The 14,839-nt window shown below is 50.2% G+C and overlaps 4 protein-coding genes across 4 annotated transcripts; 3 read left to right on the top strand and 1 right to left on the bottom strand.

Moving 5' to 3' along the window:
• Window positions 1–2,990: 2,990 nt before the first annotated feature.
• Window positions 2,991–4,097, top strand: SCP_1702130 (hypothetical protein; the record flags this gene model as incomplete). The annotated part of the gene is made up of 5 exons (XM_027764999.1): window positions 2,991–3,110; window positions 3,171–3,268; window positions 3,337–3,380; window positions 3,435–3,873; window positions 3,938–4,097. 5 exons carry the CDS (start codon window positions 2,991–2,993, stop codon window positions 4,095–4,097), a joined length of 861 nt encoding a protein of 286 aa, XP_027620800.1.
• A 1,877-nt stretch (window positions 4,098–5,974) lies between these two features.
• SCP_1702120 (hypothetical protein) lies at window positions 5,975–7,720 on the top strand (the record flags this gene model as incomplete). Its single annotated transcript, XM_027764998.1, has 5 exons — window positions 5,975–6,703; window positions 6,762–6,894; window positions 6,955–7,300; window positions 7,385–7,531; window positions 7,591–7,720. The coding sequence occupies 5 exons, from the start codon at window positions 5,975–5,977 to the stop codon at window positions 7,718–7,720; spliced, it is 1,485 nt and encodes a 494-aa protein (XP_027620799.1).
• A 1,170-nt stretch (window positions 7,721–8,890) lies between these two features.
• Window positions 8,891–10,437, top strand: SCP_1702110 (hypothetical protein; the record flags this gene model as incomplete). The annotated part of the gene is made up of 7 exons (XM_027764997.1): window positions 8,891–8,916; window positions 8,974–9,008; window positions 9,814–9,954; window positions 10,008–10,023; window positions 10,076–10,127; window positions 10,183–10,214; window positions 10,266–10,437. The coding sequence occupies 7 exons, from the start codon at window positions 8,891–8,893 to the stop codon at window positions 10,435–10,437; spliced, it is 474 nt and encodes a 157-aa protein (XP_027620798.1).
• A 548-nt stretch (window positions 10,438–10,985) lies between these two features.
• On the bottom strand, window positions 10,986–13,812 carry SCP_1702100 (ATP-dependent RNA helicase dbp4; the record flags this gene model as incomplete). The annotated part of the gene is made up of 8 exons (XM_027764996.1): window positions 10,986–11,243; window positions 11,297–11,761; window positions 11,811–12,155; window positions 12,223–12,980; window positions 13,035–13,233; window positions 13,287–13,498; window positions 13,547–13,607; window positions 13,672–13,812. The coding sequence occupies 8 exons, from the start codon at window positions 13,810–13,812 to the stop codon at window positions 10,986–10,988; spliced, it is 2,439 nt and encodes an 812-aa protein (XP_027620797.1).
• Between the last annotated feature and the right edge of the window lie 1,027 nt (window positions 13,813–14,839).

Below are 14,839 nucleotides of genomic sequence, written 5' to 3'. Positions count from 1 at the left end.
GTTTCGATGTCCGATCGTGCGGCCAATTTGGGTTTTAAAGTATACGAGTAAAAGGTGGACGAGGAAGTATATTAGCGATTTTATCCTGCGGTATATGCTGGTCCAGAATGTACTACCTCCTCCGGTGGCAGATCGAGGTAATGGAAGCAAGCAGGAAAAGTAGTCCGCGGTCCGAACGCAACGCCCTCGATATATTTATTCTGTAAGTGACCACATCACCTGAGCTCAGATCGAATGGGTGCGATTTGAATGCAGGCACTGAGGCAGCAAACTTGCTAATTGCACATCGTACCACAGACATTTCTGCAGAGCAACCTCACAGAATGGTCGGAATGACCGAATCTCAATATTTCCTCTCAATATTGCCTCAAGCCATTGAATTGGGACATCCGGTGACTCGTCAGTCCCACTTTGTGGAAATCATGATGATATCTCACTAAGCCAAGTTTAGCACTGCAGCACCACGTTCTGCGAGTCCCGCAACCTTCGGCAGTAATTCGATGGTTCTTGCTGCGGAACCCATTCATGGGTAATGGGCGCTCATCAATACACTAGAAGAAACGAGCCTTTCAGAATTGACCGGGATAAGTTTTGGTACACCACAAAGATGTGGACGGATGAAGCATCAGATTTCCAGCGTACGTTTCGATGACTACCAGTGGCATATCATCCAGTATCCATCGTCTGATTTAACTTTGGACACTACCAAGATGCATGTTCCGGAATATATCAACAGGTTGGTCCATATGGATAGTTATGTGTTCCTGACCAATACTAAATTTATAACTCTCCGGCCGCCTAGAACCCAGCCTTGAGACCCACTGGTATTCATCGGAGGAGCTTTCAAACAGTTCGTTCTCACCGCCCAAGATTAGGCTTTTCGAAGTTAGACGGAGGCGTTTGTTGTATCTATATGTTCTCTACGGTAAGTACTGCATTTGATAAGGAAGTGCTCGAACCAGCCCTGTCGGATGGTAGAATGGAAGCCTTGTTCAGCGCTGACACCATAGTCTCTTGTGCTAGGGCATAGGAGCTGTGTGTGATTGCCACAGGGTCGAACATGAATAGCCATGCCGTAATTATCATCTTTATGGGATTGGCTCGGTAAATTATTGCCAAAGGGTTCTCTAGCTCAGTTCGAAGACTTGTCTCCATCCTCCAGGAGCAATTTTCCCATACGCCCATTGGCATATACAGCATTTTGATTTATTTCAGCTCTCGCATTGATCTAGATGGCCTGTGACTGCACATAAGCTCTAGGAAACTCTGCTCCCTAGTACAGTGGCATATCAAGTTCAAAGAGGCACAGGATGCATAATGATGTAGTGCATGTAGAATAGTACGAATAACATTGTAACTGCAACCCGGCTGGTCCTTGACTAGCGGATTTCTATCAATGATAAACCTTGCGACCAACAAGATCATACTACCGGCGAGCAAGGTGACATCCATGTAATCATTGTAGTGAAATTCTCCATGCGCATGCATCAGGAGCATACCGACAATGGTAGAACCAACAGGATTACTGCAAAATGCAGGGCAGCTTAAGTTAGTGGCTTCCTACCGATCTGAGGAGATGACAACTCACGGGAACGACAGAATACTGTAGGCCAACCCGATCCTCGTTACAATTTGCTCTATGGGGAAGATTGGGGTGATGCATGGGGTGGTGAGGGAGATGAATGCAGCAGAAAAGAAGCTGTATATGGCCAAATATGCGACGAGGCCTTGCATGTGTATCTGGGTGAGCCAGAGCACGAGCGTGAAGAGGCTGGAGGAAACAGAAAAAAAGGAGATATAGGTTGTATCTTCCCATTAAATCTACTGAAATATGCGGGACAATATGGCCGAAGATGTTGCCCACACTCACGATGGAGAGGATGTCAAATGCATGTGCCTCGCTGATCTCATGCGACTCAGCAAATTAGACGATGCAAAAAAGGGAACACACAGGTCTGTCAGTTTCACCTCAGTCAGTCATGCGTATGACCGAAGGTGGGACACAGACGGACCAAAAACAAGCTACTCTGGCACCTAGGAACACGTAGAGAGCTGGGGGTCGGATAGCAAATCTGGAGGCTCCCAAATGCGCTCATCTGGTGAAAAGTGCAAATAATGCGCCGACCAGCCTAGACCATCTTCTTTAAACCCTGGAGAAGGTCCAGCCTGAGGTGGTCCAGATTCGGGTTCAGGGACTTGGGGTACGACGTACATGACTGCTTTGGGGATAGACCTCGCAGTCTCTGCTTGCTGCGCTTCCGATATACTTGTAAACAGACTCTACAAAAGACTGAGGCAAAAACACTCAAGCCTCACCCTACTACTCCAGAGCGTGGGACGCGCATGTCCATTGGTCGGGTCAGTAAAGTGCCATGCATAATGGCCAGATGGGCGCTGGCAAGTATGTTGTTGAGAGAGGCCATTCTCGGACACTGCAGTGTGATGCTAATCCCTGCCCGGGCCGAGCACCAGGGCCTTATGAATATTAAATAAATGACGTGATCGGGAGATCGGTTCATTCTTCACCCACCAATGCGATTGTTCGGGTTCGATTGGCACCCAATGGCTCCCTAGTCTAACGTGCGTACCGTTCACCTTAGCCGCAAGTGTTGCATCTACCTTCCAAGTGTTCCATCATACTACTGGTCCCCATAAAAAGATGGTGAGTTGAAACTAAGTCCGCCGACTAAACCGAAATTATCGCATCGGAGTGTTGACATCTGTTTCGAGTCATTGAGGCAGGTGGGACCAGGCTGTCATTCGTTCTGATCCCAGGTAGCTGTAACTTGTGACCGAGGAGCATAAACCGTGTGGAAATTTCTCATTGTGGAATTGAGGTTACCAATTTATTCCATGGGCATTTTATGCATCATTGGACTAGAGTTGGCGCTGTTACCTTCCCAGACGCGCGAGTGTGGTACTACTTATCATACGCTCGCAATGGTTCCACAAGGATCCCACATCCATCTGTGCACAAGCCTCTCTTAGCCATGGACTCTTCAATGCCCACTGAAGTATTGCCCAACCCGTATACTCCTCTGGCATTCCTGACGCCAACCACTGCCAACGAATTCGAGGCCTCATGCTATCTATATGTGGCCACCCTCGTGGTGAGCATGTTATTGTCCTTTTCAGAGTTCGTATCCGCCAATTAATTGTCAATTTTTTAGGCGTTCATTTGGGACTGGATGACGGCTTGGCCTGATGAGTATAGGATCATCTTCAAGAAGCCTATACGAGCTTCTAAAATTGTCTATTGTCTCTCCCGGTAAGCTCCCCTTAAAATCTCACTCAAAAAAAACCTAATTCGCATTGACTATGAATAATGAACTTCAGGCTCAGTGCATTTACATACATTGTGACCAGTACTATCTTCCAGGGTTCGTCCGTCTGGCTGCCCCTACCCATCTTTAGGAATGACTTTACCCCCTTAGTTGCACCGGTGGGGGTTTGTCAAGAGCTTCAACTGGCTCTTCGTACCTTCTTCGCAGTCAGCATCCCTGCTACATCCGCTCTGTTCTATCTATGCGTTTGCGCCGTTTTCCATAACTCAAAACCCGTTGTCATATTTTTCGGAATTCTGTGGCTTTCCATCCTCGGCACATCGTTCACTGTGCCATTTTCTATCCATGGAGCTCACATTGGGACAACGGACAGATGCATCAACACCAGTGTCAAGCCAGTCAGTTCGTCTGGGGTGATTCTTAATACCATCAATGACACACTCGTCTTTTTCGCAATTTCATTCCGGCTGGTGTCGTTCTCCATACAGGAGCAGGGAACTGCAAGGGACAAATTTAGGTCTTTCTTCCGAGGCGAGGGTCTTCCAAAACTATCCAGAATGCTCCTACAGGGTGGGCAGCTTTACTACTTGTACGTGCACAACTCACTGGTCTCACTGGTCTTACGGATGCTAACAGTTGCTCTATGTGCTCAGCGCTACGGTTTCGCTGAATATATTGACGATGGCCATGATCATCTCACCTAAGGTCTCTCCCGTCTTCCACGCCATGTTCACAATCCCGAACATCGCACTGGAGAATGCCATGGCTACACGGGTGTTCCGTGCAATCCACATGGGCGCAATTCAGACGTGACGTCCTTTCACATCGACGGGATCTCACGCCCGCCTGCTTTTGTAGGGTGCGGGTCTCATGGCGCTGCCTCTGGTTCCGCAGGGGGAACAACCATGGAGATGTATGCCCTCGAGACGCGAACGTTTGACCACCGGATTGCGCGGTGCGACCACATCGAGATTACTAGAACGATTGAGACGCGCCGCGATTTGGATGACCTCCCTTCGAAGGTGGTGTCGCTGACGGAAGTGGAGTCTAAAATAAGTGAAGTCTAGGGGATGTAGTAGCTAGCTCGAGATATCTGTAATTTTCTCGTGATCATCGTTCTTTGGGCTGCCGAATACATAGTACATAGTACTGTGTATCTTGTGCTTTCGATTTCGGGTATGTCCGATATACCCACCCAGTTTGGGGGCAGGGCAGTTATGAATATATCATGCGTGAAGCCAAATCAAGGGAAACAAACCTGTTAGCTGTTTTGGCAGTACTAGGCTCCCAATCGGATATGCTGGGCCGCTGGGCATCTTGCCAGTTGTTACCTCGGCCGCAGATACCACCCACTTCTTCATTCTCACAACCGTGGAGCGGCGGCATACGAACGACTGGGTACGATCTAATGCAAACTTCTGGACTGATCATGAATCCACGATCAGAACGACCAGCTATGATCTAATGCATACTTCTGGACTCATCATGAATCCACGATCAAGTATCTCATCTTGACAGTACTTCGAGTCTGACCTGCACCTCTTGTCGCGAGCGGTGCGGCGAAGCCTATGCTCCTAGCTTCAGGCTGAGCTCAACCTCCGGCGTGGGCACCCTGGTTAAGAAGATCCATCTGAGCGGCCAGACACTGATATCCTGGGGAACGAAGTTTTGGGAGACTGAGCGCTTCGCTCGGAACACTCCAGCGTTGAGATATCACATCACGAACGTACGCCCATCCCACTAGATAGTTACGTCACCTCAGTGTCTACCTAGGGCTTCTCCCTCGCATAGAAATAAATTTGAGGCAAGAAAAAGGTATGCAGGCCAGGATGTACCCCATTTCCGTGTGAAGGACCTGGTCGTAGCTATCTATTGTCCTTTCCTACCTCAAGTGACTGTCGCTGAAAGGGTTCACAAGCTATAGGACCGCTTTGTGAGAAGCATCTGGCATTGCCAGTGGTCTGCCAGTGGGTCATTATAGCTTCCATTCCATACCAAATGGAAAACACTGGCAGCGGACTTTAGATGGGCTAGATAATGGGGCGCCCGCGGAGCAATTCAGGTGCTATGATACGAACTACCTTCCTAGTCATCCTCCAGGAGCTTACACCTAAGTGTGGTGTGAATATCAATTCCTGATTCTCCGTCGGCGGGCGTGAATATGACTCATGGTCTGCTATCCAGGTTCCTCAGATCAGGCAAAAATTTACAGGCCTCAGCGTCTCCACTGTTGCAGTGGGAACATCGTAGTGAAAATCATAGAAGGTTGCGCCCGGTGAAGCTTCCATCTTGTTAGATGGAAAGTTGGTTGTGTCGTCTGTGCTGTCTCCATGTTCTCCGCGCGTGAGTACCTCGAACGGCAGTGCTGACGCATGTATTTACCAGAACTCTGTTCACCAGCATAGCCTTATCTCCATCGAAGTTTCTCATGTATCTGACCTAGCGGAGATGTGGCCAAACAATGGTCAGTCAATATCCGCGCTTCTCCAGTTTGTGGGAGACAAGACTCTGATCTGATGCTTCTGTACAACATACCAAGTTGAAGCAAGCACATTGCCGTTACTCGCTTAGGAAGCTCTGCATCGGACAACTTGCCCGATCTCTAACGTCTTTAAAAGGTCGCGAGAGCACGGGTCCACCAACCACCAGGGGATCCATCGCTACTCCAGCTAACCATCCTACCGTAGAACATGTCCTCATTTGCACCATTCGACTTTGGACGTTACATCTGGCGTTCCTCCCCCCAAGATCCGTCACATTGGAAGCGCGAGGCTGGTGGCGGGGAGTACTTCGAGGATGTCGTCCATAATGGGAACCACGGAGAACAATACCTCTTCCTCGGTGTGAAGGCGGTGATCGCAACTCCTGTCTCATCCGCTAGGCTGGCAGCCCTTGCCAGGGAGGCTTGGATCGCTCTCCGCTTTGAGACGCCGACGATTGCCGCGCATACCGAGCATGACAATGCGGGCCTCCCGTTCATCACTTATCGCACCGCCAAGGACGCCGACGAAGTGGGCGACTGGGCCCTGCGTACCGTCCGTCTCGCTGAGGGCACGCCGGACCTTGACGATCTGCGGTTCGAATTGGGAAAGAAATTCATCCCGGAGGCCAACGGTGACCAGACATTCCTGTATATCGTCTCTCTATCCGATACTTCGTACGATTTCCTCCTGCACACTTCTCACGTCCCGTTCGATGGTGCCGGTATCAAGATTCTGCTCACCGTCTTCTTCACCAAGCTGGCCAAATACATAGACAATCCTGCACTTGCTGCGCAGGTACAGTTGAATTGGGGCACGGAGGCCAAGAACCTTTTGCCATGCGTTTCAGAGGCCTTGGGTCCGAAAGAGGATCGGTCAGGAGAGAATTACATTCAAACATTGGGTGGTATCATGAGTGACTTGGATAGTGCCATGCCCGTACGTACTTACTCATTATTCGATCCGCTGAATTGATTCCATATGGCGCTGGCTGTAGCACCAGTACGGATTCAAAGCTCGCAACTTCGGTCCAGGTCCCACACGCCGGATGTTCTATACATTCTCCCAGGACGAGAGTAAGCGGCTGCTGAATGCAGTGAAGGGGCGCGGATTTACACTCAATCACATTGGTCAGGCGCATACGATAACTCTTGCGCAGGCTCGGCTGATACCCAATTACTCTTCTCTAGCCCATGCTGCCATCTCACTTGTGTGCGCGCTGGACAATCCCCCGAACACGTCTACCTCTCCAGATGCAAGGTTCGCATACTACGGACTGGCGGACAGTCGCACACGCCTTGCTGCTCTATACTCCGAGAAGCTCGGCTACCCCGGCTATGCTCTCGGCGTGTCTGTGATCCAAATTCCCGTTTCTGCCGCGGTTGCCACTGCTGGAGAGAGCAATGAGCAAGTTCTGCTCCGACTCGCGTCGATCGTCAAAGACGAGTACACGAAGCAACGCGCATATCCATCGCTGCTTGGTGTGGTCTGCCAGCAGGTCGACCTGATGATCCTCGGGCTCAAAGCACTCGAAGGGTGAGTGTACTCTCTCAAAAGTCTCAAATGCAACGCTCTCAGCGTCTCTGTCGCCGCTCTGCTCACTCTATGACTGGACCTCAGGCCTCCGCCGCCGTGGATGGGCCCATGGTACGCCGGCGACGGCGTCGGCGAAACCTATTTACAGCCTGCGTATAGTGATGCGAAGGGCATAGACATCATCAAGATCAATGACTTCTTTGTGTCCTTGAACAAGACCGATCCTGGCCCGTAAGCTCGTCTGTTCTTTGTCGAGTGCAGACGTTCGCTGAGCCGTCTGGCCCGGACAGGTTCTTCCGGTCGTATTCCTGGGATGGGAAGCTCACCTTGAGCGTCGACGCAAACATCAACGCGATGCCGAAAGGCGATGTGGAGGGCTTTATGAAGAAGTGGGTCGAATTGCTCCGCCTGGTGCTGTGATCCCGTATACGATGCGATAGCGGTATGCAGAGAAATGCGCAGCATAGAATGCCTTGGTGTTATTGTTGTATCCCGGAAACTGAATACTACAGTTCATCGATTAACCTGTCCTCACGGGTGACCACGGACGAACAGGATTCCGGTCCATCTAGTATCTCCCCGCCTTCGACTGCTTTTAAAGCTGGCTACTGAGCTGGCGTTGACTACAAAAAAGAGGAAGTGTGTCGTCCAAAATTCATACGCATCTCGTTGGCATGTACGGATCGGATACTGTTTGGAATTTGCAATCACGAACCCCGAAAAATGGGGTACTAAGCATGGACCACTTAAGTGCTGCATCAGGCACCTGGAACATCCATGGACACGAAGTGTGGGATATGCCAACATGGACCCACAAAGGGACTTCATGAGCGGGAGGAATGGAGTCATCAGTATTCCAGAAAATGGGAAAGGAACCGAGATTACATGAAGACGCGAACCACAAACAGCCGGCACGGATGGTGCGAGAGATAAGGCGACGTGGACCACGAGACCAATATACTCTATCGATCTACAGGCAACGTCGGGAACTAGAGCATTTCCGATGTCCAAAAACGGATCCGGAAGCTCTGTCGAAAGAGCCAGGACGCCGATAACACAACGGAGGGTACAGAGAAGCAGCTCGGAGAGACATGAAGTTCACAGCTATCTGCACGGCTATCCTGAAAGCTTGCTCAAGGTCAGTCTCAGCTCGAAAGTCTAATGGAGAAGAGTTGGAAAACTGTTCCATGCCAGAGGTAGGCTTCGTCGTCCAGTCTCTGATACCACCGTGGTCCTAACGCAGAGCCGTTTCTTTGTGATCTATCAAAACCCACAACCAAATGCACCCTCGGAGATGCTCGTTATCACCTCCAAGGTTTCGATTGGCAGGATGTGGGGCTAACCTCGAAAGAGGCTGACAACTTGATAGATGCCAAGACCACCAATAACAATGGTATGCGACTGTTATATCGTGTTTTCCTTCTTATAACTTGCGAATCAAAGCCCTCAATGATGAACACGGAATACATCATTATCACCATGTCATTTCTCTGACTCTTAGACGCTACAAGTTACTTTTGAACCACGGTGCTTGTCGGACCATCGCTAGGTGGTCCTACTATTTTCTCCCCTTCCATCCGGTCTGCCGCCATGGTAATTGCCTTGTATCAGCAAGAGTGAGTGACAGCTCTTTGAGCTCGACATGTTAGGTGGCTCATATCGATATACCCCAGCTTTCTTTCCGCCGCAGGCTATGCCTCAGCGTTCGGTGCGCCCAGACTGTATAATCACTGAACAGCCTTGCCATTGACGACGTCATACCTAGCCGTAATTGTGTATGACTATGGACTTACCTTTGCGCGGGAGATTCACGTTGTATGGGGTGCAAAGCGTAAATTCACTTTGCAGCAATGCTCTTTTATGTCGTGCGCTATAGTGGCCTGTTGTGCGTCATGCTGGAGGTGTTAACAACTTGGTCTACTAGATCATATCTGGTGAGAGTCCAAGCCTTCCTTTCTCTGCAATTTCATGACACTTGTATAGATGTTTGTTCTTCATCAGAAAATCCAGCGTAAGTTATCTGATGTCTATGGTTAGGTGTGCCGTCCTGGAGAGGGTGCAGATGGTGCTTATTGTCATCTTGATGATCGCGGTTGCAGGTATGCATTGTTTTTTTTTCTATGCATATACTGCTCACACTGCGAAGTATTTTCTGCCATGCGCGTCTATGCTCTGTACTACGGCAATCGCCTGGTCTTCGGCTTCGTTCTACTACTCTGCTTGGTAAACCCTATTCTCCTCACGGTGCGTGTCTGTATCCTTTGCCATCGACTATTGAAGCAAGTACAATTTTACTTCTAGTGCTTGACAGTCATCATTGAACCTCAACTCCTGGTCCTCTCTCGAACACTAAATTCTTGTGGTATGGTATCACGGCTTACTCCCGCAGCACTTAAAAGGTGCAGTTGTTCTTTACCTGTTGTATTCATTCGACTAACTGTGGGCTTGTAATGTCAAAAGCTGTACGTATTACATTTGTTTGGCATCCAATCATTCATATATCATCTTTCCAGTGTTCATGGGTACCCGCGAGTGTTCTATCGTTGCAGACACGGCCGTTCTGGTGCTTACATGGGTGAAGACTCTCCAGTACCGCAGAGCCGCCACTCGTGCGAACGCACGCACTGCTATTACAACTGTCCTACTCAAGGACGGTATGTGCCCCAATGTTGTTGCATTAGGCACGTGTCGTTAAATACGCTCGCAGGTACTGTGTACTTCGCGTGAGTGGATTAGATCAGGCTAGATACTGGGTGAACTTACGCACAAGGCCAGATCGCTATTGTTCCTCAACGTCTTCGCTCTTGGGATAGGGCAGCTGGCCGATGTACGTATACCACCAGCTTCCATACCATCTGCGCTTTGACTGCCTATCCCCCCAGCTAATGGCGGTGATGACGACCTGGACTGCTGCGTACGTCGTCCTCTCCAAGGAATACCACATCGCTAAACCCATGGGTGCCAGCCTCACATCCGTTCTGACATCGCGGTTCATGCTTGATCTCCGTGAGGCCGCGACCGCGGTGGACACGTCTGCGTCTGACATTTCGCAGCCGATCCCGCTCCGTACGATGACACTCAGATATGGACCCATGAATAACGAACCGAGTGAGATCGGCAGCCTTTTTGTTGTTTGATATATGTACCTTTCTCCCTGTGAGCTCTGCCCCCCATCCCATGTCTGCGTGTAAGTGTACTGTGACTTTCCTTGTGGCTGACAGTGGTAGCTTTGATGGTGTTATTGGAATTTCTTACGAGTAATTAATTGACGATCTTCTAGCATGTACTAACACCTTACTACCGGTGGTAGATGTTCGCCGGCTCCTACGATTCTGAATCTATCTCTCTTGGTATCGCTGCGGGAGTTGCAACGGCGAATGTACATTCCGGACTCTTCCGGAACTAATTGTAGACTACTGTATCGATTGCCGCCTAGAGTGAGGCGAAGTGGATCAAAGGCGAGATGAAGGTTTGATTCGACGTGGTAGGTGCGAAGTTTTATGCCTGCTGCTGCAGAACGACCCACGCTGGTTTTTTTACACAACACGGATGACGCATCGATGCTGAAATGCACTTGACCGAGGAGTGATGCGTAAATGAAACAGGAGACTGTGGCGGACAGGATGTAACTGACGGTCCAAAGCCGTCCCGGTAGTACGATGGATACATCTGCGCTCCAACTATATCATCGGTTACGCAGAAGACGCAAAGCCAGTTCCTCTTCCTCTTCTAACGACACGTCGCCACCATGGCCAATGGTTCCCTTCTTCGAGGCCTTCATGCGCTTTGGGGGCGGCAGCGGTAACGAGTGAGACTCATCTTCATCTGAAGACGACGGAAGGTCGAAGTCGGGGGATACATAGCTGTCGTCACCCTCATCGAAGGGAGCCAATGTTGCCGCCCATGGGCCCATCCCGGTATCCTCTGCATCATCATATTGATCCTGGAAGTCATTAAAATCAGGGCGCAACCTTTGGATGGAGGAGGGACACTAACCTCCCTCTCGCGCTCTTTCCGCTTGCGCTTCTTCTCCCGTTTCTTCTCCTTCGCATCGAGTTTGTCGAGCAGATCCACTTCCTTCATCTTCCCTCTCTCGCCTTCTGCAAACTTCCTGCTGGCCTCCTTCACATCCGCGCCCCCGAACGCCTCCTCGACATCTTTCATCTCGTAGATCTCGTGTGGGTTACCTTCATCGTCAAACACGAGCTTATTACCTTTCGGCCCGTATTTTGCAAGTGCCCTCTTCGAGTTCGCCATCTTTAGCTTCCTCTTCGAAATGAAGTCAGACTCGAGCATTTCGCTGTTGCCTGGTAGATCATGGTCGGCCCTCTTAAGAGTGATAAACTCGTCCTCGGAATCGGCGTCGGCAGAGTGGTCAACGAGTTTCGTGTAGTGCTCGGAGAGGATACTCTGGTTCTTGCGTTCGAACATCCGATCGTACTTCGTGCGGACACGATTGGGCTGTATACTTGTGAGCTGTGAAATAGACAGCGGCAGGGTGGCTCATTACCTTGTCCTCGTCCTTCGCCTCCTTGGGAGAACATCCAGCTACAGATACAACGTCCTCTTCTTCACTTGAGTTCCCTTCCGACAACTCGGCCTCATCGTCATCCTCTCTCTCATCAGAACTCGTAGCCCTTGGAGCTATCTGGCTAGCAGCGCCTCCAGGCTGATAGCTAACAACTGTACGAGACGCATTCTTCCTCTTCTTTGCCACCTCCTTGCTTAAGAATTTGATTTTAGGCATCCCTGGTAACCCTAGCGCCTGCGCAAAACGCTCGGCCGGAAGTTCGCCCACCTTGAAAATGGACTTTTCCTTTTGTAGGTAAACGGATCGTAAATAGGATACGAAGGCCTTAAACGTCGAGAGAAACGGAAAACAGTAAGTTCTGATGCGAACGGTGCACTACAAGTTGACTCACACGCTGGCCGAGATACTTGATCTCTGGATCCTGGAATGCGAGGTTCTGCAGTTGGTTCTCGATATTCTGTGTCTTGCTCGCCTTAATCTTGATTTTGTCCACCTTGATATTTTTCTTCGCCAACGCCTCTCTCATGCCCTCTTCCTCGCTCGGAACCAATAAAAGCAAACCCTTGCCCGCCCTCTCATACCGGGCAGTACGACCCACGCGGTGGATATACGTCTCCGCATCCTCGGGTGCGTCGACCTGCAGGACCCAATCAACCGAGGGAAAGTCAAGACCACGTGCAGCGATATCCGTCGCTAGCAGAACCGCATTCTTCATGGACGTGAAGCGATGAAACGTCGCGAGTCGCGTCATCTGCTTTTGCTTCCCGTGTAACTGCAGCAGTGGTACGCCAGGATGCATCCTGCAGAACACCTCGAACACGAAACGCACTTGCTTGCAGCTAGACAGGAACACAAGCACCTTACTCTGCAAATGGCTCTTGATGAAGCTCCACAGAATATCCAGCTTCTTGTCCAGCTCGCAGACGACGTAGTGCTGCTCGAGGCTGCTGGGCGTAGCCCCTTCGGTATTCGCCTCTTGCACTCCGATGTATACCGGGTCCTTGAGACTGAGCCGTGCAAGATCTGAAACCGACTGTGTCTGCGTGGCAGAGAATAGTAAGGTTTGACGCGACTTAGGGAGGTGGGAGAGCAGCGCGGAAAGTGTGCGGGAGAAGCCCATGTCCAGAATACGATCGGCCTCGTCCAATACTGGGATTTAAAATGAGAATAAAGGTAGTCTCGGTAACCATGCTATAAGCTCACCGAGCACTTGCAGGTTATCACACTCAAAGCCAATTGTTTGGTCCATATGCTGAAGTAAACGCCCAGGGGTGGCAACAAGAATATTCATCCGTGAAAGACGATCTCTCTCATCTTTAAGATTTTTACCTCCGATGACCAAACCCGCCGAAAAGCTATGATAGCCACCAATAGAACGTAGCACATCAAATATTTGGACTGCCTGCAAAGCATATGAAACCCGATCGGTGAGGTCGTGAATAGTGGCTTGCTTACAAGTTCACGCGTTGGTGATATTATCAATGCGCCAAGCCCGTCTTGAGGTCCCCATTTCCGCCTGTACAGGATCTCGAGCACAGGGATGAGGAATGCGAGAGTCTTCCCACTTCCCGTACGAGCAGCACCTAGAACGTCTTTGCCCTTGAGCGAGACCGGAACGCTCTTGGCTTGTATATCGGTCATGTCCACGAAGAACGCTTTCTTCAAACCTAACTCAAAGCTTAGGAAGCTGTTCATGTACGAACATGCAAACCGACCTCGTTTAGTCTGGCTGGAGATAGGAAGATCTGCAAACGCCTTCAGATTAGCTGAAGCATCCTGTTGAGAACTGTGTCAACGAATGAGTACTCGGAGAGCGTCAGGTAGCCGGCTGGGGACGCACAAATTGCAAGGCAGCCTGCTCCAAAACCTCGATAGCTTGTGCGTCCGAAATCTTCTTCAGCTTTGGTGATGTGACAACATTTTTCTTCCCCTTCCCCAACTTTTTCGCCTTCGGTGTCTTCGACGGGCCCGCTTGAGACATATGCTCGAGAAAGAGTGTCACTTGGATGCGGTTGAGTCCGAGTCTTTCCCTTCGGAACAATTGTGAATTTGTTGAAACTCCGATGCCCTGTTTGGGCTTCCTTCACGCGTTTCTCCGGACTCACGGCGACTGGTCATTGCAAAGTCGACCTACAATTACTTCAGGATGCTGCTGCACTAGAATTGGAACCGTTAACTTTGGAGTCTGGAAATGTAGGCATCTCTTGCGGAATTGAATTAGCACCCTGTTCTTGCGATCCCCTCCGTCACCCGCGAGAACTTACGGCGAACTGTACGTATAACGCGGCGCAAGGTACAGTCATGCCCTCTGCGAATTATTAAACAGGAATTGGTAGTAAGTTCCATAAAATCACGGATGGGGTGCATACGCGTGTACGCTGATCGAAGTAGATGTCCTGGTTTTTGCGGGTGCTGTTGACCGACGTCGATGCACGATGAGCGCTGAGTCGCAACGACTCGGATTGCGACTTACCGGTCAGGTCTCTTGGCGGTTTGCCTATGAAGCTCGGCGCCTCACCTTTCGCCCACCAGAGTGGCATGGACTTCCTTGTCTGTGCAGTGGGGCCATGAAATAATGTTTGGGCTCGATCTGTAGGTGGAATCACTTGTCTGCGGCTCGTCGACGGAGGCTGCCCTGCGACATTCCCGTTGAGGTCAGGTAATTAGAACATGACAGGGAGAGTCAAGATCGCCGATTCTGGGACAGTTCCGCCGTTTAGGGGGATCACTCCCGTATGGTTAATGTTATAGTACATTGCAGACTATCGTGTAGGCTAAACGAGAGGCAAGTACGTGTCCATATCTATCATGTTTCCTCATCATCACACTTCTGCGTAGACAATGTTTTCAGTGACCAGACTTGGGAGCATATATGCACCTATTACCGTCTCCCCAGTGATCAGCAGCAGCCTAAGCTTGAGACAGGCTTGAGACAATAGATATCTCGGTGCTATAGGATGACAACAATTTCTTCACCGTCAATTTTCCCGGACAACATCACCGCGCGA

This window comes from Sparassis crispa, assembly GCF_003851025.1.
Source record: "Sparassis crispa DNA, contig_000016F, whole genome shotgun sequence".
NCBI classification, from domain to species: Eukaryota; Fungi; Basidiomycota; class Agaricomycetes; order Polyporales; family Sparassidaceae; genus Sparassis; species Sparassis crispa.
This window is presented reverse-complemented; position numbering and strand designations above follow the sequence as displayed.